This window comes from Tursiops truncatus, chromosome X, assembly GCF_011762595.2.
Source record: "Tursiops truncatus isolate mTurTru1 chromosome X, mTurTru1.mat.Y, whole genome shotgun sequence".
NCBI lineage: Eukaryota > Metazoa > Chordata > Mammalia > Artiodactyla > Delphinidae > Tursiops > Tursiops truncatus.
The window spans coordinates 122757581-122779579 of NC_047055.1; the positions used below are offsets into that span (position 1 = coordinate 122757581).

General features: G+C 47.1%; 1 protein-coding gene across 1 annotated transcript in view; it reads left to right on the forward strand.

Annotated features, from left to right (window-relative positions):
• Positions 1-6426: 6426 nt before the first annotated feature.
• ANOS1 (anosmin 1) overlaps positions 6427-21999 on the forward strand; it is a 189785-nt gene continuing 174212 nt past the window's right edge. Inside the window, exon 1 of the mRNA XM_019944764.3 lies at positions 6427-6706. Coding sequence (XP_019800323.2) covers positions 6509-6706 — 198 coding nt within the window. The 5' untranslated portion in view covers positions 6427-6508. The remainder of the gene's footprint in view (positions 6707-21999) is intronic.

The following is a 21999-nucleotide window of genomic DNA, read 5'->3' on the forward strand; positions in this document are numbered from 1 at the left end:
TTCCCTCGGTCCCAGGGTATCACAGTGCTTCCCTCAAATTCTTCAATATGTTTATCTTCATCTCTTGACTCTTGGTCCATCTTGTGTAAGGTGGCCAGTGAGCGATGAAAGGCAGTTTCTGGGTCTTCTTTCTGTTCTGCTAACACTGAAGATAAAGGCTGTCAACTTTATTTGCTTTAGTTTCCCCTGGTGTTGAGTTTTATTCACCTAAGTCTCATATTCTAGGAAATCTTAACAAGCAAGCAATGCATGAGCTGCAAAGGTGTGTGGAAAAGGAGCTACTTCAAATAGAATTCACGCACAGGCTGCCTTTGTCATTGAGTTCTGTAGTGAATAGCTTGAGAAGTGCTTCAAAGCTGGGAAAAAAATTCACTTGAAGACAGCTGTGCTCGTTTCCCTAGTTTAGTTCAGCGTGACTGTAGTTAAGGAGGAAAGCTTTCCTGTGTTGAAGTCCACCGTGGAATTAGTCTAGTTGCTATTCACTGAGAACGTTGCATGATTATCCCAGTCAGATTGATGCCTTAAAGTTGACGTCCTCAAATGAGGTTATCAAACAGAGGATTCTGTCGACTGCCGTCATGTTTTATGTAGATGGCCAGCATGTGGCGCTGTTTCCTGCTAAAAGTTGCCTTTTTCCTTTTCAGAAAGTTCTCCGAATCTATGGTATTTACTTGGCTCAGTGGAAATTTCCATGGGCTGAACAACATCAAAGAAGAACAACCCCACTTCAGTCTCTCCACAGAATAGAGCTTCAGTTTTCTGAGGAGCACCTGTGTAGGCTTCTTTTCATGTTTAGGAATGAAACTCAGAATAAAAGTATGATTATTTGAGCTTCATTTTAAAAAGCAAAAAAAGTCTCATTTTTACAAAATTTTAAATATGAATTTTACTGCACCATTTATCATTCATTTCCCATGAAAAGCAGGCCCTTCAGAAGTGAGAAATGAGGTTTTTAGTTAAAGTTATCTCATTTAAGATTTGGGATAAAATTATATAATTTACATTTCTTGTAACTTGCTTATGCTTCTCAAAATGTATGTTTGGGGGCAAAGTGGTAATATTTTGGTCATGTCAAGAACCTGAAATACACAAGTTACTTTTTATATTTTAGTGTCCACCACTTGGCCGTTACGTAGTATTTCTTTTCCAGCTATTTATATGTTTTTCAGTATCTACAGCTTATATATAAAATCAAATGTGAGAACCCTCACTCTTTCTGGTTGCTCACTGTAGTGTTGCTAACATTAAAATTTGTGTAAAATTAGTTAATTGCCTGGTCTTTGGGACAAGTGTTCAATTCTACTGACATTGAGCATTCTTTGAAACCACTGGGTTTTAAAAACCCAGTGTTCCTTGCATGGGCAGCAGCTGTTATGCTCAATAAGACACTAAAATCAACAAAAGCCCTCAAATAAGCTACAGTTAAAATTTCCTGGGGCTGAGAGGGTAATGCATTTACAGTTGAACATCACCGTCACCATACAATTGGTCCCTGAAACATAAACGTGCACACGCTCCTATACATTTTTTTAGTATTTAAATTTTAGTAATTATTGCAGGGACAGAATAAAACTTTAGTGATGACTTAATCTAGAACAGGCTCTTAGCATGACTGCAGAACAGGTACCAAACAAATTTAACACTAATTGATGGATTGATGGTGACTTTGGGGGAGGGAAGGGAAAAAGGGCAAGGAGACAAATTCTTGAAGCGTGGTAGTAGCTTGAAATTGTGATATTTGACAATTCTTTGTATATTTTGCAGAAAAAAGTTTAAATTTTTCATTAAAATATTCTTCAGCACACAAAAGTAATCCAAACACACTTCTGATACTTCTTAGTAATATCTTAGTAAACATCGAGGTAATTAAAAATAATACCTTTAAACCTGTGTATACTGAATTTTTATAATGTTGCTGAAGAGGAATGTCTTGTAAACTAAAATGATCTCCAAATAGGATATTTACATTGCAAGACGAAAAAAGCAAGCAGATAATTGCAAATGGATATGCACGTCCTTCTCCAAAAAGCTGAGTGTATATTCAGTGACCCAATGCAAAAAGCTATAATTTTCATTTGTAAGTGATTACATTTGCCATCAGGGAACAGATTGGTACAGCGCCATAGAGGTTCACCCCATCCTTACCTGAAATCATATTACAAAGGATGCAAATCTGATATTTAGACATGCAGTTCTTAACTGCATCTGAGCTCCCCATTTCACTTTGTTTTTTTTTCCTTTTTTTAAGAGCTCTCTCTGTGTTCCCTGGATCACGCAGTTCAAAGCTGAGCAGACGAGGGTTAAGTCTGGAGGAGGGGGAAAGCCAAGTTGAGGAAGAGATCTGGAAGAGTCTGGCTACCAAATTCTGACAACTCCGCAGGCAGGTGTAGAGGTGAGTACAGGCCAAGGCTCTAGCATGGCTCGCTTTTTGGTTTTTCTCAAAATGTTAATTTTTAAAAATTAATTTTAATTTCTCTGGATGTTAACTGCAGTTTCTGAGAGAAGATGCATGTTATTGCATCATCCAGTGAAAGCAAGTAAAAGGAAACTGGGCACCATATGCGAGTTCCCTGCCCTCACGTCACTGTCCCCTATAACCCATAACCAGTGACCACGGACCACACTAGGTTTAAAACTCATCAATGCCATCGAACTGAAGTATTGGCCTTCTCCAGTTTTCGAGTAAGCTCTCAATGTGCTTTTCCAAGAGGGGAATGTCAGAGAAAGATTGTGTTTGCTTCCTTCACAGTTTATCCTTATCGAATGCAGCTGAAAAGCCTTTAAAGAGACAAGCCGCCGGCCCCCAAAAATGAGTCTAAGAGTGTCTTGGGTAAACGTTTTGGAAAAAATGTAGCAATATGATTATTAAGAAGTAGATAGGTGTGTGCAATCTATGTCAACACACACACCTAAAAAAGGTACTTTAAACAAAATGAAGTCATAGATGCTACTGAAGTCAAAGCTCCCACTCATTTTAAATGGGGCACATGTTCTCTGAATCAGTTCTCTCTCAAACCTGTCCGTGGCTCACGTGCTCTGGGATCAGGAGGTGTTGTTTCGAAGCTGAGATTCCAGGGCTGCCTCCCCTCAGATGTGCTTACTTAGAATCTCTGCACGTGGAGTCTTGGAGTGCACCTTTAACAAACCTCTCAGGGGCCTCTTACTCTCTGCTTAAGAAAGAAAAAAGAAAAAAGTATAAAAAGGAGAAGAAGCCAATAACCTAAATCAATTGCAAGGAAGAGCATAGCTAACTTTTTGGAAACTGGGAATGGGGGCCTGGTTTTGTGTTTCTTCTGTAACCTGACTGAGACGGACCACACGTCCTGGTCCAACTGTGTTCATATATGTAGAGACAAGAGTCAATTAAGGCCCTTTTCTACTCTCTTTAATAGATGGGTGTTTTGTCTGTTTAAGTCCCACTGAAGTCAATATGAGGTTCATTTCCTCTCCAAATTCAGACCGTGAGGTCGAACGTGGCTTTGAGGAAAGACATACTAACTTTCTTACTAAGGCACCTGGACGAGTCCCACCCACCCATTTACCTGTCATTCCTTCCCTACGTACTTCTGGTTCCCCTCTCATGTGGTTGGTCTTCAGGAACGTAGGGTATGGCTTACCCAGTCATGTCAAAAGTGAGGGAGTCTCTGTGCCAGTTCAAAGGGTGAGCTGCGTAATAGCTGCGCATATGTGAGCAGAATGCAAGAGCAGATTTTGACTGTTCTTCTGACTTTACCAAAATGCTTCCCTTTTCAAAGTTACTTTAAACTGCAATTAAAATAAATAACATGAAAAAAAGCCAGCATAATCACAGAAGATGTCTGTGATAATTCTAAAAGAAGAAAGCAATATAACCGCAAGTATTATTTTAACATATGCATAATAAAGCAGGCCTGTATGTTTAATCCTAAGCTTTTTGTGCAGCTCACTAGATGTTCTTTTGTGGTTTATCATAAAATGCATTTATTCATGGAAATGAATGTTATGTAACCCCTATAAGCAGAACACACGTCGCTTTTTAAAAAAATGCAGCGATGCCTTTGAACACTGAGAAGCTGCTGTAAAAGCCCAGCACGCTTGTCCCTGTGATTTCACCTTCTAGAATATAAACTTCATGATATAACGTGCAGAGTTATAAATGAAAGATACCATCAGAAAATATAGGCATCATAATACCCTTACCTTCATCAAGACCAGGTATTTGCTTAACTTCAAAACTCAGACCCTGTGGGAAGGAGGCACTGCAGCTCTTGGAAGTGTTTTTAGTCATTCCTGAATGAAAGCCATAACATTCAGAAGACAGTCCCTGTGTTTAGCTGTCTCTCCTCCGTTGGTTGACTTGAGGCTCAGTGCGCCTTCCTGCTTGGGGTCACCACGGTTAGCTTCTTTGCTCTTAGTCAATACTGAGTATGTTTAACATTCTTTAAAAAGATTTCCATCCACAGTTCTGAGCATCTTTGAAACAAACTTATGAGTTCACGTGAGCCCATGTCTACATTTTTTATGTTTCCGGCTCACGTGCAGCATCGTCACGCTAAAAGCTACAGGTGCCGCCGGCTATGTAATTCGTGGGACCTAGGGCGAGATGCAAATTCGGGCGATGGTGTTGAAAATTAACATCAGCGTTGTGACGCAAGAGCATTAAACAGGGTATGGATCCTTCCAAGGTCACACACCCGCCAGGCCAGCTCTGCCTACAGAACCTTTTGAACAAAACAACGCTGGTTTTTACAACTCATTGGCAAACACGCTAAGCAATTAATTTTATTGGCCTTGCTGATGTAAACTCTATGAAGAAATATATATGTAAGCTGATGTAAAGGAAACATGGGTCTAATAGGGTAACTGCAGATGGTGGTTGTTACCGTTGAACAGGAAGATCTCAAAATCTCAGAGTGGAAAATCTGCAGAATTTTAGGGGGACAGGATTGGAGGTTGGGAAAAGCCACGGGCTCTGTGGGAAGAAGACCCCAGCTTTGCGCGGTATCTTTGAGCAGGTTGTGTGCATCTAGACGCTCTAGCTACGCTTAGTGGTGCATTTAGGGAGATACCGCGTCTTGGAATGTGCGAGTGCAATTCTGTACGAGAACGTGGCAGTGCCAGTTCACGGGAGTATCCGTCAGTTGCCCCGCATCCGAACGAGTGTGCGTGAGTCTTTTGGACTCTGTTGCGTTACATAAGTATCCGCAAGTTTGGAGCACAGCCTTCCTCACATCCCAGCCCTCTGTAGGCTCTCCTACCGGCAGGGGGCTGGAGCACAGTCGCTTCCCAGTGGAGCTCAGGGCAGTACAGAGCTTTGTTAGGGGTGGTGTAGCATAGATGCTGCTGCGTCTCTTCCTCTGGTGGGGCCCTAGCTGGGGATGGAGAACGCGTGTGGTGAAAGAGCATTGGAAGAGAGTACAAGAGGGGACGGGGCAGCAATTTTGCTGCTGAAAAGGCCAAATCAAAAGACTTGGGCCAAAGACAAGGAGAAGAGTGTAGGAAAGGTTTGTCTTCAATAAGTCACTCAGGCTGGGCGGGTAGTGCTTACTAGAACAACACACACCTGAGGAAACCAGGGGGCGGGTAGTGCTTACTGGAACAACACACACCTGCGGAAACCAGGGGGCGGGTAGTGCTTACGAGAACAACACACACCTGAGGAAACTGGGGGGTGGTCTATGAGCTGCCAGCTCAGATCGGTTTCCACGGGACAACAGGAAGGAGGGAAGGAAAGGATTGGAGGAAGGTCTGAATGGAGGGAGGAAAAAGAGAGGGAAGTAGGAAGGAAGGGAGGAAGAGAGGAAGGGAATGAAGGAAAGAAAGAAGGAACGAGGGAGGGAGGATGAGGGACGTGTCAGTCAAACGTCCCTGCCTGGCCTCTGTCTCGCCTTATTACACCCACCACAGTCCTGTCACTTAGCTCTTTCCCACTCCTCGGGAAAAGGGACATTCAGATAAGCGAAAGCATGAGCGGAGCTGAGCCCGGGGTAGGAACCGGGGAGAAAGCCCACAGCTTAGGGGCGCTCCGCCCTTCCTTAGCCTGTTCCCATGCCCTTATGGGTGCCGAGGCCCTGCTGCCCGAGACAGCGCCTCACATCCAGGCCCGGGCTTGCTCGCACCTGACGTTCACTGGATGGCGTGGGGGAGGGGGGGCTGGAAGGAGCGCAAGCGGACCGTGGGGGAACCTGCGTGGGAGCGGACCACCTGGAGAGGGGCGCACGGCGGCGCTCGGCCGGCATCCCCCTGCGCTGGAGCTCCCGGCTCGCTGCCCCTCAGACCTGCCCACGGCCCTCCGCCCGCCCCCCGTCACTCACTTCCCTTCCAGCCAATGGCGCGGCCGCCTGTCACCCTCACCCCACCCCTGGAGGCAGAGCGGGGAGGGCCTTGGCAGGGAGGGCGCGGGGCCGGAGTTGAATGATTGAACTTTCCAGCGGAGTTGCGGCGGCCGCGAGGTTCCCGGCAGTGCGGCCCCGGCGCGGAGCTGGGAGCCTCGGCCAGCGCCCGGCGCCCGCGCCCCCAACCCGCAGCCATGGTGCCCGGGGCGCCCCTGACCCTCTGCCTCTGGCTGGCGGCCTCCGGGGGATGCCTGGCGGCCGGCTCCGGCGCGACGGCCGCCCGGCGGCTGGACGAGTCGCTGTCGGCCGGGAGCGTCCAGCGCGCCCGCTGCGCCTCCAGGTGCCTCAGCCTGCAGATCACGCGCATCTCCGCCTTCTTCCAGCACTTCCAGGTATGAACCGCCGCCCGCCCGGGTCCTCCCCGGCGCTGCGGGCCGCGGCGGGTGCGCACGGGGCGCGCGCCTCCCAGCCTCGCCGCCCAAACTTCTCGCCCAGCTCAGCCGGCAGATCCGTCTTTCCCTCCGCGTGGATTTTACAGTCTGGGTGCGCGAACCCTCTTTTCCAGCACCGTCCCTGCTCCCGAAAGGAAAAAGAAGCCTGCGGCATCTTTACCTAACTCCCTTCTTCCGAGGGGGAAACGAAAGGCGGTTTCTCTGGGAAGGGAGAGCAGTTGTGTGGCTTCCAAGGGTGGGAGTGTGGGTTTGTTAGTTGCCCGGGACTTCCGCGCGGGACTGCGGGCTGGTGGCGAGTCCCGCAAACTCCGGGGCGCTCCGGGCCCTCGGCGCGGCGGGCACAGAGAGCGAGGCCGGGAGGCGCGCACCGCTGCGCCCGGGGACCCGCGCGACGAGCCCTGGCCCCGCAGGTGCCCGCGGGAGGACACTTTTGTCTCTTTCGAGCTTTGCTTTCGCCCTCGGCGGGCCGAGAGCTCGCGGCCCACCCTTCGAGCCCCGGGCGGGGCACTTGGGCCAAGTCGTGCGTTCCAGCGCGTTTGTGTTGGGGCCCGGGGAGGCGGTGGTGATGGTAGCTGTGCGCGCCCCAGTTCGGAGCCCCAGAACTTCCAGGTCTCGCCAACGAATGGCGTGGAGAGTAAGGGAAGGGATGCAGGGGATACGGGACTTGGAGGCGCCGTGTTTGGATGCTCTGAGCGGGCTCCCGGGGGTCAGTATCTCCCCCAGTCCTCGTAGGTTCTGTCGGCTTGAGGGTAGGAGAGCTTGTGGGAGTGTGGGTGTTGGGTGTGTAGAAGGTTCAGAGAACGGCACGCTTGGTGCTGTGGATGGCCGGGATCCTCGGGCGGGGGGGGGGGGGTGTTGGAGGGCGCCACAGAGGGGAGGACCCCCGCGGGACTTGCTCAGGGACACTGGCCGAGGGTGGGCGCACGGGAACCGCTCCCGGCCCCGACCGAGGCGCGCCCCACAGCTGCCTTCCCCAGCTGACCCGAGTGCGCGCACTCTGAAACCATTCACGCAGATAACCGAATTCCTCTTGTCTGCCCTGGTTCTCGCCCTCGCCTTTTCGTCTCTATCCTTAGTTGCTCACCTGCTCCAAAGTCCCAGCTTCTCGCCGCAGGGAAAACTGCGGAGGCCAGAAGGAGACCGGGGCTCCTGGGTGGGGTTCTAAGCCGAGCCCTCTGCCCTTGAGAAATAAACTGGGCGTCTCTTCCACTCGGGCGGGATACATGGGCCTTCCCAGAGGCCCTGGGAACTGAGCTGCGACAGGAGGCCATCGTAATGACCGTGGAGTTGGGGACGAATCTCCGAAGTCTGAAGCGATGTTCATTCTGGCGTGAGAACTCATGAAACCTCGCGCCGAGTGGCACAAGGAGAACTAAAAGTTGGGATCTTCAGAGAGTGAACCAGCTGGCGAAGTTTGCATGCGCCTGAGTGCGTGTTTCTCTGTGTTCTCAAAGAAGCGACATCCGGTGGGTGTCAGAGAACTCGGCGCGCTCTGCTGTCCTCGTGGGTCTTCAGGGAAAGGGAAAAGGGAGTGTGGTCTCGTGCGCTGAAATTACGCGGACATCCTGGAGAGGGCCCCTCCCCAGCTCCCTGGTTTCCAAACCGCCGGCCCTGCGCTCGCAGCCACTCTCCCGAGGAGACGCCACACTCTTGTGTAGACGACAACAGAAAACAAAACGAACCGGCAGCCTGTTCCCAGGGAGAAAGAGTATCTTTTCTTTTTCTTCTTTCCTTCCTTTCTTTCTTCTTTCTTTTTTTAAATTGAATTGTCAGTTGCTGTAATTTATTTGTTTTACAGTTTCAGCGGCTAAAGAAGCAGTTTAGATCGAGCCAATTCCCGTGAAAGGCTTTTCTTGTGGTCTCTTGGCATGATTTCTCTTCGGAAGAAAAACTGCTGACAGAATACACATTGCCAGACAATCCTGATTACATTTTAATTAGCTGGTGAAATAAGCCGCAAATTACTCAGGACTTAATAACTGCTGTTTTTGCAATCAATTGCAAAGCCATTCTTGGAGGTTTAACCCTAACCTGGTAATGCCTATCTGATTTATCTAAATTGCAGGGATTAAGCGTTCTTAAGATTTGAGAAGACAGAAGCACACACTCCTTAGAAAGCTGCAAGCTTCCCTGCCCCTCCCCCTTTTTAAATAATTGGAAGGATGCGGAGGGATCAGCCTGGGGGCAACTCATTACGCTGCACGTGGGATTTATTAATGGGCGGGAGAAGCTGGGCTGGCGGAAGGGTTCGGAAGAGCCCCTTCTGTCAGGGTCACCCCACCCACCTGTGCAAGTAAACCGGAGCAGAAGGCTGTTTCTGGAGCAGGTGCGGGTTCCCAACTTCTCCTGCACAGTTCCCGGCCTCCTTTAAAGGAGCTGCCAGGGCCAGTGACCTGGGGTAGCAGGCCTGCAGAGAAGGCTGGGGTCCAAACGTCTCCGCCCCGGTTCTGCACACTCGCCAGTGCCTCCCAGCCTTGCAGCTCGAGGCTGGAGGTGGATGGAGCGCACGCGTGCCTCCACGTGGGTGGGGCTAGATCGGCTTCACTTGTCAGTCATGTGGCTGTCAACCTTGCCTGATGGCACGGGGGACTCAATACTGATGCTTGGAAGTGGGTGTGGTGATGGGGATACAGGAGTGTCCGTATCCTGAACGATCTGCCCACGGTCCCCGACCTGAAGGAGCTTAGGATTTCATACTGCAAGGGAGATGGATTCTGAACTGAATCATTGATTTCACCACTGAGGGCTGCCTCTCATTTGTGAAAAGCAGTAACAGGTAGCACCTCACAGGTTGTCAGTACCCGGCTCCACGATGCCCTGCGCAGGGCATTTGGCACGTTGCCATTTCAAGTTCACACGTATCATGCGTGCACGTGGCTAAAAGCCTGGCAACGGAGGCGGTTGGGAAGGGCCTTTCCTCAGTGAATGCAGCTGAGGTCAGAGCTGTGGGGTAAGGAGCAGGGAGGCGGGCTCTGGAGCTGGGCAGATGGCGCTCTGCGTCAGGCTTAGCCACTTGACAGATACGTAGCTTGGGGAAGATCACCTTCCTGAACTTCCAGCCTCTCGTGTGTCCAGTAGGACACCTGCCCAGCCAGGTGGAGATCATAAAACCTGTTGGGAATAATGAAAGCGATGGTGATAAAGGGGTCACCGTTCTGGGGGTCTTACAAGTCTGTCTCATTTCATCCCCACAACCGTCATACAAAGAAGGTACCGTTGGTGTCCTCCTAAGAGCTGATGAGGACCGGAGATGCTGAGACGCTAATAGATGGGGGACCTGGGTTCCCAGCAAGGACAGCTACAGGTTTGGGATTTGTTCTTATTTTTAGGATTTTATTGGTTAGTGGTTTAACTTCAGAACTGGCTGCCTATTTCTTAGGCCGCAGCGCCAAATGGAAACATGTCGTCCATTATTCAGAGAGCGAGAAGTGTTGTCGATGGAAGTAAAATATAAAACTTGTTCTTTCTTCTGTGACCCTTCTCTTTTGGAATTTGCTATCCAGTGCTGTTCTCGGTAAAGCGTAATTTAAACATGAAGTCATTCGCGTGGAGCTCACTGTCATCTTTCTCTTGTGCACTGTCAGTGTTACACGCAAACATCAGAGCATTTCACTTGTATGTGGAAAATCACCAGCAGTACACAGTTTTGATGTCCTGGTTCATCCCTGGAGGAAAAAGTGGGGACCAGACTCAGGAAGGTGGGAAGGAGGACATGAGGACCCCCAAAGTGCCCTGTGTAGGGTGTGCCCAACGGGTGCCCCACAAGGGGATCTCGCAGGACATGTGTAGACCGTCACGGGCACCCGGGGGCTGGCGAGCGCATACGCTTGCTCAGGCACGGCCCTTGCCCAGTGCCCTGTTCTACCAGCTGCTGGACCAGCGCGCTGCACTTTGTTCTAGCCGCATCCTCAGGAAGCTGAACCAGGGCTCTCCCCCTCCGACGCTCAACCCATAGCAGATGGTCAGCCCCCAGGTGTGCTTAGATCTGCTTGCCAGATGCAATTAGCTACCTGCATTAGGGACGGGCAATAGGCTTGTTCCCGTGGAGTCTTGTTCCCGTGGAGTCTTGGGCTGTGGCTGGCCATGCACCAAACACAGTATGATGATCCCAGCCTGGGCCGGGGACAGCCACCACTAAATTCTGGGACACATCAACGCATGCACGCGCCACCCTGACCCTCCTCGTGCCCATTCTCAGGCCCCTGCAGAGGAGAGAGGGTGACAGTGATTTGGGGGTGAGGTGGGGGAGGCTGGGAGGGTTGGGGTGCCAGTGGGCCAGGGAGTGGGCCGCCGAGGATCTTCCCTGGGGAGGAGAGGGGTGGGGAGAGGCGGCATCATGCATGCCGGAGGCTAGAACATGCTCCCATATCCCCTCAGACTGCACACACGAAACGCAAACTCGAAGATAAGATTTCAGCATGGCGATCTCGGCAGGGCCCCTTCTGAGCGAGGGCCACGTGCACTGGTCACTTGTCCCTGAAGCTGGCCCCGGTTTGGGTTTTTTAACCCTTGGAAGAGGGTAGGTTAAGCCCCCTTGTCCTGGTGGTTCTTCATAGTCTGTCCATCGTGTTCAAGGGTACAATGCTGACGTGCTCACTTGGGAATAACCTGCCGTGCACTTGTTTTCTCAACCTCCCTAGAAGATTAAAGAAGAGGGAAAACAGTGAAAATGTGCCTGAAATTAGCTGTCTCTTTTTGGGTGACTCTCATTTAAGTTGAGAGTGGCCTCCTCTTCTGTGCTTGTTGGGACATTCAGGGCGGAGACCCTGCCTGTCTCGCTAGGTTCTGCTCATCATGGCAGTCATGGATCTGAGTCTCAGAGCCTTGCAGATAGAGTCCTTCCACTAAATATTAGCAGACCTGCAACCTGCTCTTTCTCTGCCTGAGTCTTCTCAAAGGAGGCTCAGTAGAATTGGGCTTGAGGAAAAAGAGTAGCCCACGTGTAATAAAATAGGAAGAGTGCATCTATTTCTTTGCCAGATTTTGGGACCGGAGGGGAAAAGTGGGTGGAATCTTGTTGGAAGATAAGTAGCAGGTTGCTGGCAGCCTTGGTCCTAGGGCTCTAGAATTTTATTAGCGTTAAGAGATTCCAGCTTAATGGGACATTATTCACTCTCCAAACTACTGCTGATAGACTCGTTTAGGTAGCTGATTAGAGATCAGAGGCTTTTTTCTAGCAGTAATTGGAAGCTGTTTGTTTTGGCAAAAGAGAGAACTAAGCTGGCGATTAGCTCCTTCTGCTTAGAGGACTAGCCTCTCCTCTCAGAGAAAGTAAACAAACAATTAGCGCATCAAAAACCTTCAGCAGCCACGACTCTGCCCCAGGCTCGCAGATTTTTGGAGGAGCGATTCTTTGGTGAATATACTCAGCTGTGGTGTGTCCCTTTGGCCTGCCGTGAGGTTGAAGTTATACGCTAGAAAGTCTCTGGGAAGAGAGGCCATCCTCAAGTTTGACCTTTGTATTTCCTGGTCTGGGTCACTGGATCTCTGGCTGTGTTTCTAAGAATTTCTGAATTTGACCCAAACTAAACATTAGGTTATTCATGGCAAATTTTCATGTTTTTAATACAGCATTTCTCCTTGAACCGTGATTCACAAGTGTATCTTATTGTGACTATTACAGAACATGAAGAAAACACATTAGAAAATGCCAACTTATTTATTTCTTTGTGCACTGTACTGTTAGCGGAGAAATATATTTATATATCTATATGTATTGAGTATAGTATATATTTATATATATTTCAATATATTATATTAATAAAATACATACATGTATGTATGTTTAGAGACCTACATTTAAAAGTTAATGTTGTTGGTTTAAGCATTCCCACCCTAATAACCTCCTAACTTATAATTTTTTAATGTTTTTATGAAACAGATTCATCAGATTTCACTGTATAACCTACCTGGGTATGTTACGGCAAATGGGCATAAAACTTGCAGGCTACGTAAAGAAACGTATCAAAGTGTCAGTGGGCATTGATTGTATTCGTGCAGAAATGGAGAAGTTCCTACACATGGAGAAGTTCTCCATGTGAGTTGCTATTGCCTTCCGGAAATCTGATTCTTACACGGTTTTGAGGGTTGGGCTTGGGACAATAATCAGTGAAGCGTATCTGTATTATTGAGAGGCATTTTTCATATGCGCAACAGTACTGGTGAAAATAGCAAACGCCCTGTTGGAATGCTTTGTCAAATTACCCCATAACTCATACTGTTGGTGCAGTGTCTGAGCTCCAAGTCCTTTCGAGTGCTGAAGCCAGCCACCTTTCAACATTTCCACTCACCCTGCACTCCATATTTTGAAAGTATGTTGTCTATCAACATATGGCCTTTATTAAGTATGACCTACTTTTTCCTCTTCACATTAATCAAAGATATCCATAACTCCTTCAAACTTCAGATCAGCGTGAGGTCGCCCACATTACCACAGTAGACTGATAAAACTGACATTCTTGACATTTTAGTTATTTTTGTACCACCTATCTTAGGAGAATGTGTAATTTGTTTCGGAGTCTCTGAATATTGGAAATGGGTCATAGACACCTATTCCTTCTCGGGAGACGCTGCTGGTGACTTTCTGTCGCTCACCCCGCCAGCCCCTGGCTCCTGGCTCGGCAGCTAATAGCTTACAGCTGCTCCCCCTGAGAGACTAACCTTTAGCCCCTGGGCACCATCTTGCCAGCAGGGCAGTGTACCCTCCTTCCCTGATGAGGGCAGGTCATGGCCATTGGCTCACCGCTGGGGGATACAGGAGGCCATCCCTCTGCTGGGATCAACTCTGGTACAATTTATGCTCCAAAGCATTGCACAGGGCCAGGCTTATCAGGTCTCTAGCCGAGACCACATCCCTACTCAGGTCCTCCTGCATCCTTCCCTCCCCTTCCACTGAGAGCTTCCCCCCTGATACATCACATTCACAGAAAGCCCCCTTTCAGCCTCAGCTTCCAGGAAGCCCAACCTCAGACACCTACCTTCAGATATGTCATCGAATTCAACCCTTTTGTTTTGCAGATTAGATAGCTCGATGCTTATAGGAATGATTCATTCAAGCACATACACATGATAGATAGTAGAAGTAAAGGTATAACCCAGCGTTCACAACTCTCAGCTCAGACTTTCCCCACTACCTCCTTTGCTGGGCTTCTTATTATTTATTGTTTTAATTTTTATTTTACACTGGAGTATAGTTGATATACAGTGTTGTGTAGTTTCAGGCGTACAGCAAAGTGAATCAGTTATACATATATCCATTCTTTTTCCGATTCTTTTTCCATATAGGTTATTACAGAACATTGAGTAGAGTTCCCTGTGCTCTACAGCAGGTCCTTGGTGATGATGTATTTCATATACTGTATGGTAGTGTGTACATGTTAATCCCCAACTCCTAATTTATCCCTCCCCCTCCTTTCCCCTTTGGTAACCAAAAGTTTGTTTTCTAAGTCTGTGAGTCTGTTTCTGTTTTGTAATCCACCATTCCCTTTAAAAAAAAAAAAGAGTTTATACAAATTAAAAAAAGAATCCTTCTAGACGAGGAAGCACGTTGAGTCGGTACGTTTTCTGTTATTTGAATTTAGTTTATCTCTCCTGATGATTTCAGTAAAGAGCCTCAAATCTTGATCCTAAGACATAAGCACCTCATGCGCCTTCATTGCCTCTGTGAAAAAATGTATATAGTCGGCGCTCCGTGTGCTCTGGTTCTGCCTAGCCGCAGTTGGTTGAATCTGCCAGTGAGGAACCCGTGGATACAGAGGACCGGCTATACGCTTATTATAATACGGACCAGCTGTCCGTATTACATAACGGACTTGAGCATCCGCGGATTTGGTGTCCACAGGGGTCCTGGAACCAATCCCCCACAGATCTCAAGGGAGGACGGCGCTGTTAAAGGCAGCTTGCAACAGTTGTCTGGTAGGTGGACAGTAGGTGGGGTGAGGGGACGTCATTAACCTCAGTACCCCTGGCAGGTCTAAGAGGAAGGCAGAGGGGACCAGTTAGTTCAGATATTAACCACCTTTGCGTTTACTCAGCAAGTGACCAGGCTGCCACGTCCCCCAGGACCTAGAGTCCCCTCCATATCTTTAAAAGATTATGCACATGGTTTCAAGATAGCGAGCGGAGGCATTTTCCCTGATGGTGATGGAGAAGGTTGGATGAAAGTGGTTACCCCTGATAGCCGATAAGTAAGGAAAGATTGATGGAAGCAGTGTTTATGGCTCATTTTAGTGTAAATCTCAGACGGTAGATGCTGGGTCTGTTTCTCCCTTAAGAAACAAACCCGCAAAAACCGTCCCTTTAATCGCTTCTGCTTATTTCAGCTAACATCGATGGATTGCTGCAGTTTCAGAGATGAGCTGGCAGAATCCCTAATCTTGAGGGGTTTGTAGTCTGGGAGGCGCTAAGCCCTGTAAACAGACCACTGCCGTCCACAGGGAGGGCTCGGGGGGTTACCTGTGTGAGATCTCAGGCCTGTTGCTGTAGGGGACGTGTGCTGGGGAGAGGACACTTGAGCTGAGCCTCGAAAGCTGGGCTCTTCCAACCGTAGAACAGCCAACGTGAGTAAATGCAGTCTTGCAGGAGTTTGGTCTGTCTCTCGGGGGCTCGCGGTGGCTCCTAATGGACGGGATGCAGCGTCAGCCCGCCCAGCCGGCAGCCAGGCCTTGGGAACTTGTTGGTAAGAGCTGTGACAAAGCTCGAGTGCTCTGTTCTGCAGGACGGGTTGAGAGCAGGTCATCCCACTTAGAGGTGTCTTCCTGCTTCTTGCTGATCTGGTTGGACATCAGGCCACGCTACCAGCTGCCCTCACGTTACTGAGTTGATCTCTGTGGAGATCCTCACCAGCACCCCTAAGAAAGAGCCCCCGATGAGCATAAAAAGGAGAGAAGGGGGCTGCCTCTCCCATCTCCCTGCCGTCATGCTTTGGCTTACGGAAGGACCGCAGTTCCGAGTGGTGGGGCTGGATCCTAAGTAAGAAACTCTCCTGAATCACTGAGCCACAGGTTAGAAGGTATTGAGCATTCATCGCATTTTTTTCTATCTTGGTGCTGAGAGAGTAGTTTCACATAAAATACCTATTTGACCTTCACAGCAACTCTTTGAGGTCAGGAGTGTTATTTTATGTTTACAGATAAGACAACTGAAGGTTGTGAGCTATTGGGAAGTGAGATAACCAAGTCTTCGTAGCAGAAACTCAAGCCCTAATTGTCATGTTCCCAAATATTTATACTAAATGATCTGCTTCTCAGCATGTTGACAGTGAGAGAAGACAGGGTGAAAGTATCAGCTGTAATATCATCGACAATCATGGAGTTTTGGGGGGAAACGGACCTCCATTTCTCAGTCTCTCCTTGCCTCTTGGAGGTACCACTGCACCACGAAGTGGCACAGTTGTGGACGATTGAAAGGTTGCTGGTGTGATAGAAAAAAACCATTAAAAATACCAGTCCATCAACGACATCCACTGTGCATCTGTCTATCCCAGTCCTTCCTCCAACCAATAGGGATCTGTCACACACAGTTGATTTTCAGGTAGCTTAGATGCTGGGGACCCAGCATAAGTGACACGTGCTTCCTGCCCACAAAAGAATTATTTTCAGAGAGAGAGAGAGAGAGGCAGACATTTACACAAATAGTCGCAAAGAGTTGTTAAAGTGAAGAGAGTGTTATAATCATGAATCATCTTTTAAATCTTTATAGAGAATTGTTTAACACATTATCATAATTTCTTAGATGAAGATTTTTTTTCCCTTATAAGTAGATTTTGTTTAGGTCCACCCAAAATCCCACTCGTCTAGCAACATAGCAGAGTAGTATTGTGATCCTTGCGGGAATGTTTCACGAACAGCTGAGCTCCTTGACGCCATGGAGGGTGAGTTTGTTGTCTGGGAATGACAGAGGTCTCAGGGCTTCACCCTTGACCTTCATTCTTGGCTACCATTGCTGCTTTGTACAGTGGAGGGACACATTTGGAATATTTGCAAGTGGTGTTCATGGCTTGTAGGTATGTGACTGCTACTTTTAAGAACTCAGTGTGTCTTATAAGTTTGCTTGTTTTGGTTTTGGGAGAGTGTGTGTGTGTGTGTGTGTGTGTGTGTGTGTGTGTGTGTGTGTGTGTGTTTACATTTTGTCATTCTTTCCATCATCTCTGTAAGATATAAAAGTTGGACAATAAGGAATTCTGAGAAAATTTAGAAAATTCTCAAGGCTGCACATGAGAAGAAAATGGTGATGAATTGGGGTTCTTTAATCCCCCAGAGGGCAAAAATCTATCCTCAGGGGAATCTGAGAAACAATGGCTCTTCAAGAGGGAAGAAAAGCTCTTAATTCACATACTATTTATCCTTTTGTTTTAAATTATAACGTTCGTCATTTAATAAGCTTTTCGGTCTCCAAGTGATTAATACCCTGCCAACTTGAGAAAATAACATTCTGTTAGAGTGACCTCAAAATATATAATTTTGTATTTCATATTACCTTCCTACTTCGAAAGATAAGGCAGATATGCCATCACCACTGAAAACAGTCGAGTAATGTCTGGTGACCGCCATCTTCATTTTAGGGAAGTGCGGGTTCTTACTGGCGTGCATAGGATCTCAAATAACCTTCAGAGAACAAAAATGGATGTTTCCCCTCAATTCAGTATCTAATTATCATGGATGACTTTTTAAATTTCATAGCTAATTTCTGGTTATATCCAAAGAAGTGACAATTTTATAAGTCTGTAAGTGAAAACACAAGACAGAGGGTCCTTTTAATGAAACAAACATTAATTTTGCACAGTAATCCATCACCTTACGAAAATGTCGTTAATCCTGCGGGTGCTGGGGACAAGAAAAATGATGGGAATTCATTCACTTAAGCGACTTAGAGCTCTTTTCTCCACATTCTGTTTGTAGTTTACACCTTTTTAAACCCACTTTAATATTCTAACGCATTAATAATTCTTATGTGTGAAACGCATCACAGTGTTTTTGTTCTTCCTGTCTCCCTCCAATGCAAATGATGGTCTTGTCTGAGGACAAACCAGGTGGATCACATTCTTGGGAGATTACTGACAGCTTCTCTAAAAGAAAGACTGAAACAGTTGAGAAATTCTAAATGAAAACAAATATAACGCTTTCAGGTTAAAGGTGATTTTACCTGTTACTCATTGTGTCTCAATTGAGTTCATATAAGTGGTTCATCTGATGTACGTTTATCAACTCTTGTTTAATTCTCTGATAATGCGTAATTGAGAGAGACAGCATTTTCTAGACGTAAATAAATGCCTCTATTCCTGTCTTTAAATGCCTACACTACTGGAATGAGTAGCACTCTTGAAATTTATACTGTTTGTTATACTTTGTGGACTGGAAACAAAATTGACAAAGGCTTGCAATAGTGAGAGAGATTTTGAAGAGGATGCACGTCTTGTAGTGCTATGTCACCCCAGCCGCTGGACAGGTTTCCAAGTGCTGTTATAGCAACCCAAATATGGCGAGGATCCTGGCATCTCAGGATCATTAGTTTGCTTTCCAACGGATGAGCAGACCCGTTCAGAATGCAAATACCAAGACCATTTCCAATCATGAGGGAATCATCACCACCACCACCACCATCATCACCATCATCATCATTATTACCATCACTACCATCACCATCACCATCACCACCACCATCACCATCATCATCACCACCACCACTACCACCACCACCATCATCACCATCATCATTATCATAACCATCATCACCACCACCATCACCATCATCATCACCATTATCATCATCATCACCATTATCATCACCACCATCATCACCATCACCACCACCACCATCATCACCACCATCACCATTATCTTCACCGTCATCATCACCATCATCACCACCACCATCACCATCACCATTATCATCATCACCATCATCATCACCACTATCACCACCATCATTGTCATCACCATCATCATCATCATCACCATCACCATTATCATCATCACCATCACCATTATCATCATCACCATCACCATTATCATCATCACCATCACCATCACCACTATCGCCATCATCATCATCATCGTCATCATCATGATTATCATCATTATCAGCATCACCACCATCACCATCATCATCAAAGCATTTGAAAATATGACACTGCTCCCTGAGCAATCTCTGTACAAACAATTCTGTTGAGATACTCAGATTTCCATGCCTGTCCATCATGGCAGGCTAGTTATTTTTGCCCCTGCTTACTGATGTCTGTCCTTCCCTTGATGGCCATTCCCCCACAAAGAGGGTTTTGCTCACCATGGAGGAGAAACCTCGTGTGAAACAAGGATCAGAAGACCCCCGAGGCATCAGGGTGGCCCATTCTTGCCCAGCAGTCGTGCCATATGGATGATTCAAATGTAGGTAAAGTTACGAGCTGCAACACAGCATACCTTGGAGCTTGCTGTCTGGAGTGGAAGCGTGTTAGCGATAAGGATGCCAAGCTTATGCAGAAGTTACTACTTTCAGGAACGATGAGCAGAAGGTAGGAGACCGGCCGCCGTTAAAACATTTTGGTAACTGCGATTCCTTTGCATTTCTTCTGTGGCAAGGAAGTGCAGAGAAATCATCCAAGATGCTGTCCACGATTAAAGATAGTCATTGGTTGAAGACTTTCTTGGCTTCTCATTTGCTCGTTCACGTTTTGGGCTGTTATAGCCATTCAGAACTAGAACTTTGCCTTTAAAACCTAAACTATGTACCCCAGTTCCTTTCTTCCTCTTTTAGACATAGGTAGGCCCTCGGTAGAGGTTTGGCAAATATCCCTGGCGCATCTTTGACTAGAAATGCACTTTCGCTCCCTTTCTGTCGCCCCCTCCTCTCTCCCTCTCCTTCCTTTATTTTGACACTTGGCTGTACCATTTTGAAAGCAGCACAGCCAAACCCATTTGCTGATCATTCCAGAAATGGCCTACATCTGGGAAGTTATTTTCCCATTGGGCCAGAATCTGAAAGAAAGTACGGAACATCTTTTGTTGTTTCCACATTTTTGTATCCGGAATTATGAGATAATGTCCTCACAGCTGCAAAGAAATAAAAAAAACGCTTCTGGACAGGATATATTCACTTGTTAAGTATCACCAGAGAAAAACCTATTTAGAGGTGAGACTCCATGAGAACAGACATCCATTTGTATTTTGATGTTTCTGTTATACAGGGGCCATGGACTTGTATAATACTTTAAACCTGTTTTTTATTGGGCAAGATTGGCATACTCTAGTCGCATTTATTGCTCCACAATTTTGACAAAAAAGGAGGAAGTTTCTTCTTTTTTGAACAGCCATATGAAGTTAGGGCCAAAATGTTTTCTTCCGTATATATGTCTGTATGTGTATGATTCAAGAGTGTCTAGTTCATGGTTTCTCAGCCTTGGCACCACTGACCTTTGGGGCCAGATTATCCTTTGTTCTGGGGTCTGTGCTGTGCATTGTGGGATGTTTAGCAGCATCCCTGGTCTTTACCCACTAGGTACCAGTAGCATCCCTCCTACCCCCAGTCATGCCAAAAAAAATATCTCCAGACATTACAATATGTGCCATAGGACAAAATCACCCTTGTTGAAAGCCACTGGTCTAGTTCTCTCTCTTTTTACTTGACGTCTGTCTCGGTTGATGTGTCTCTAGTTCAATGTCTGTATTCAGATATGTGTATCCACATCTAAATGTATACGTGTACGTATGACTCTCTTATTACAGATTCAGTTACCCTCTTTGAAAGAATAAACTCAGAGACATGAGTCCATACATCGATTGCAGTAACAATGTTCTTTTTCACTTATAACATGGGAGTTTGGAAAGGTGCTCGTTTATGTCTCCGTTTGAGAATCTAGGAAAGAATAAGGCACTTATTTCGGAAAAAATGCTTGTCTTCCATTCTATAGCAAACATTCTCCTGAATGAAAACAACAGTATCTCTGTCTTTAGCAGTGATGATTCTGAAGACATGTCATGGCATCTGGGGATGTGGTAGCCTCTACGAAAATCGGGGCTTTCCAGCCATGCCCAGTCTAATGTGTAAAGTTGGTCACATTGCATCTTTTCCTTTAAATACCTGTTATGTTTTTAAAATTCGGTGAGCTGGTCCGAAAGTCTGATTCCCTCGGAACTTCTTTGCAAGTACACTGTCTTTTCCTTTTAAGAAACTTGTGTCTGAGCGTTCTTGCGGACCGCTTACGTGCTCTTTACCTCAAGTGCCTCGCCTAGAAAGTGGTGGCGATGGTAACACGGCTTCCCTGGATCGTGCTATGATACGCCACACAGTTCACTCGGAGCAGAAGCTCACGTGTACTTAGGTCTCCAGAAGTATTGGCTGCTGTGGTTCAGGTGAGCGAGGCACAGAGTGAGTGCTGTGCTGAAGATGCTGGGACAGAAAATGGAGCAGCGTGCACCCCTCGATCCTTCACAGGCTGGTCTAAGAGCAGTAAAAGGGAATTTCAACAACCTGACTTTAAAGTGGGCCAAAGACCTCAACTGACACCACACCAAAGAAAATATATAGATGGCAAATAGCATATGAAAAGATGCCCCACATCACATGTCATCAGGGAAATGCAAATTAAAACAACAAGATAGCACCACATACCCATTAGAATGGCCGTAATCCACGACACTGACAGCACCAGATGATGCCGGGGATGGGCAGCCACGGGAACTCTCCTTCCTTGCTGCTGGGAGCGCAGAATGGGACACTCACTTCGGGAGGTGAGCAGTTTCTTACAAAACGAAACGTACCCTTACCCCATGGTGTTTCTTCAGATGAGACGAAAACTTATGTAGACGATGAAACTCGCACTTAGATGTGTAGAGCAGCTTCATCCATCATGGCCAGAACTTGGAAGCAGCCAAGATGTCGCTCAGTAAGTGAATGGCTGAGTAAACGGAGGTACGTCCGGATTATGGAATACTGCTCAGCACTGAACAGAAATGAGCTATCGAGCCGTGAAAAGACACGGAGGAACCTGAAGTGCATACCACTGTGTGAAAGAGGCCCATCTGAAGAGGCTGCACACTGTATGATTCCAACCGTATGCCATTCTGAAAAGCAAAACTATGGAGACAGTGAAAAGATCAGTGGTTGCCAGGGGTTGGGGCTGGGGGCTGGGTAGGAATGAATAGGTGGGGCACAGAGGATTTTTTCAGGATTTTTTTTTGTTGTTGGGGAACCAACATTGTTTTCTTGTCAACAGAACCTGCCTGGGGAAGTAGGGGGCC